Source organism: Caenorhabditis briggsae, assembly GCF_000004555.2.
Source record: "Caenorhabditis briggsae AF16 supercontig from assembly CB4, cb25.NA_381, whole genome shotgun sequence".
NCBI classification, from domain to species: Eukaryota; Metazoa; Nematoda; class Chromadorea; order Rhabditida; family Rhabditidae; genus Caenorhabditis; species Caenorhabditis briggsae.
The window spans coordinates 1-2,462 of NW_025543357.1; the positions used below are offsets into that span (position 1 = coordinate 1).

Genomic DNA, 2,462 nt, shown 5'->3' on the forward strand with positions numbered 1-2,462 from the left:
GGTCAAGGTTGGCTTGAGTCAGGTGATGACGTATGAATCGACCAAAAAGTTTTCTCATTCCAAGAGACTTCAAACCTTCAAGGACTGTGCTATGGTGAACTCCGAATGTGACAGCTAGTTCACGGCTAGATTGAAATGGATCCGATTGCAATGCGTGCTTCAGCTTGTCCAAATCCAACTCACGGGGTCTCCCAGAGCGATCCTTTTCATCGAGCGAGAAGTCATCTTTTTCGAAACGATGGAACCAATTGCGAATAGTATTGTAGTGAGGGGCATGTGTGTTGTACACATTCTTCAAGAAAGTTTCCGAATCCTTCATCGTGGTGTGAGATAGGAAGAGGTAAATCAAAACATGTCTGATGTGAATAGCAGTGGGAACAAACATATCGTTTCAATTACAGATGAGGAGCAGGGAAGGAGATGGGGACTTGTTTATATGGAAGGTTCTTATCACCTTGTTATTCACTAAAGTCGATATCATACACAGCCTCCATATACGAGAACAGTGATTAAACAAACAGAGTGACAAAGACTTTCCCGCCAACCTAATAGAACAAATTTGTCAACTAGAAAAATGTAGGAAATTTTATGAGCTACAACTTTACAGTTGACAGTCTTCTGATAGCACTTTTAGTTTGTGAGATATACGCGTTCAGCGAGAGCAGATGACTTCTCTGGCTCCAGGCTCTGTTTCTCCTTTTGGGAAACAGCTAAAAAATTTTAAATCTTCGAAAACCTTTAAAACTTACGATATACATCTTCATTCGGAATATCACCATGAAGAGCTTGTTTGTACAGCCCGTATAATTTCATTTGCTCTCTTTCAGATGGCGTTGATTTGAGACGACGCATCTCTTCAGCGGCAATCTCGAAAGTGAGCCCAGTCCATTTCTAGAATGATTAGAACACCGTAAAACCACTATTAGAAGGGCTCTTCTATTTTTCCATCGAAAAATTCGACAAATTTTGGTTCAAAACTTATGAAAATCTGTCAATTTCAACAAAAGTGTTAAAACTAATTTTTGTGAAATTGAAGAATTTCTGGAACTTGTTTCACTGAAAACGTATGGAAATTTTAAATTTCAAACAACAATTTGTAAAGGGGACCCTTCTATTAGGTTGATGCAAAAGTTTCTTTCGATTTTGGTAAAATTTTTGATCATAAAATTTTTTGTCGAAGCGGAGCTGCTTAGATCAATGAAAGTTATGTTCATGAGCATCAATAGTTGTCTGCCAACACTCCGGTAATTTCTTGATTCCATCGGCCCAGAAGGACGAGGGCTGCAATTGAAAAAGTGGGTCAACTCCTTTTTGGGATCATCTTTTCAATTGAAGTCTTTTCTATCAAGATGACGTTTAAGAGCCTGAAACGAACATTCGTCCAAAAGGGCAAGGTCCAGAAAATACGGTGAGTGCAAAAGAATAGTTCATCCAAACGACACAAATTTTTGGCTGATCCATCTAATCACGGGAGATCTCGCATGGTCGCGCTGGAAGAACCCTTGACCTTTTATCCTTGGTTCGATTTGACTGTCAGATTCAATTTCTCTAATTATGAACTGTATATTGTGGTAGTTATATTGGTATATTCATCTAAAAGTTCCCAGTCTCCGCTTCTTTGGACAGACCACCAAACACATACCATCCCCATTTTCATAGGAAAATTAGGTTCCAGGACGTCCAGAGTTAGTTCTTCTTTGGCAACCATCTGATAAAAAATTGTCCAATCTGTCTCAAATCTCTAGGGAACGTGTGTCGTGAGTTGCTAACAAGTTGAGCGCACTATTTTCAAAACTCACAATCGGAACAAATATTTTCAACCATTGGAATACCCTCTATTGGTAAAGAGAAATAGTTTGCATAAAAAATGTGGTCTTGAGTTGCCAATTTTTGTAATTACTTTTTTAAGGAACTTATGAAACACATTTTCTGTAGTTCTGAGCCTGATAGAAGCATTTTCAGGTGAGTTACGTATCGATTTTACTAAAAAAAGACACAAAACTTTTGTTGCCGAAAATTGCCGAAAGTTGCCGAAATTGCCGAAATTTTTTTTCGGCAATTGCCGAGTTGCCGAACGTTGCCGAAAAGTATTCGGCAAATTGCCGAGTTGCCGAATTGCCGAAAAAATTTTGTTGCCGCACAGGCCTGGTCGAGATTCGTCTTCCGATTCTAAATTTTTGACTTCAAATCGATCGGTCCAGTGTTTGATGGTATTAACAACAAGAGATGTTCCTTCATTTATTTTTCATATTTTCCGATGAATACCAGAGTTTTTCAAACCAGGAAGGAATAAAAATAAAATGACATTTCGAAAGTGGAGACGGTGTAGGCTGAAAGAGAGCGTCATGCTAGCGAACGACCAGTATTAGGGATGAGGCAAAATGCTTATAACAAGTACATGAAATACTCTAACAAAAAAACATCCGCCAAGAAAAACCATTCTACTGACCAGATATCAGTTC

The 2,462-nt window shown here is 38.7% G+C and overlaps 1 protein-coding gene across 1 annotated transcript; it reads right to left on the reverse strand.

The window, feature by feature from the left end:
- Nucleotides 1-630: 630 nt before the first annotated feature.
- On the reverse strand, nt 631-1,651 carry CBG25061 (the record flags this gene model as incomplete). The annotated part of the gene is made up of 3 exons (XM_002648638.1): nt 631-710; nt 750-891; nt 1,643-1,651. The coding sequence occupies 3 exons, from the start codon at nt 1,649-1,651 to the stop codon at nt 631-633; spliced, it is 231 nt and encodes a 76-aa protein (XP_002648684.1).
- Nucleotides 1,652-2,462: the final 811 nt, after the last annotated feature.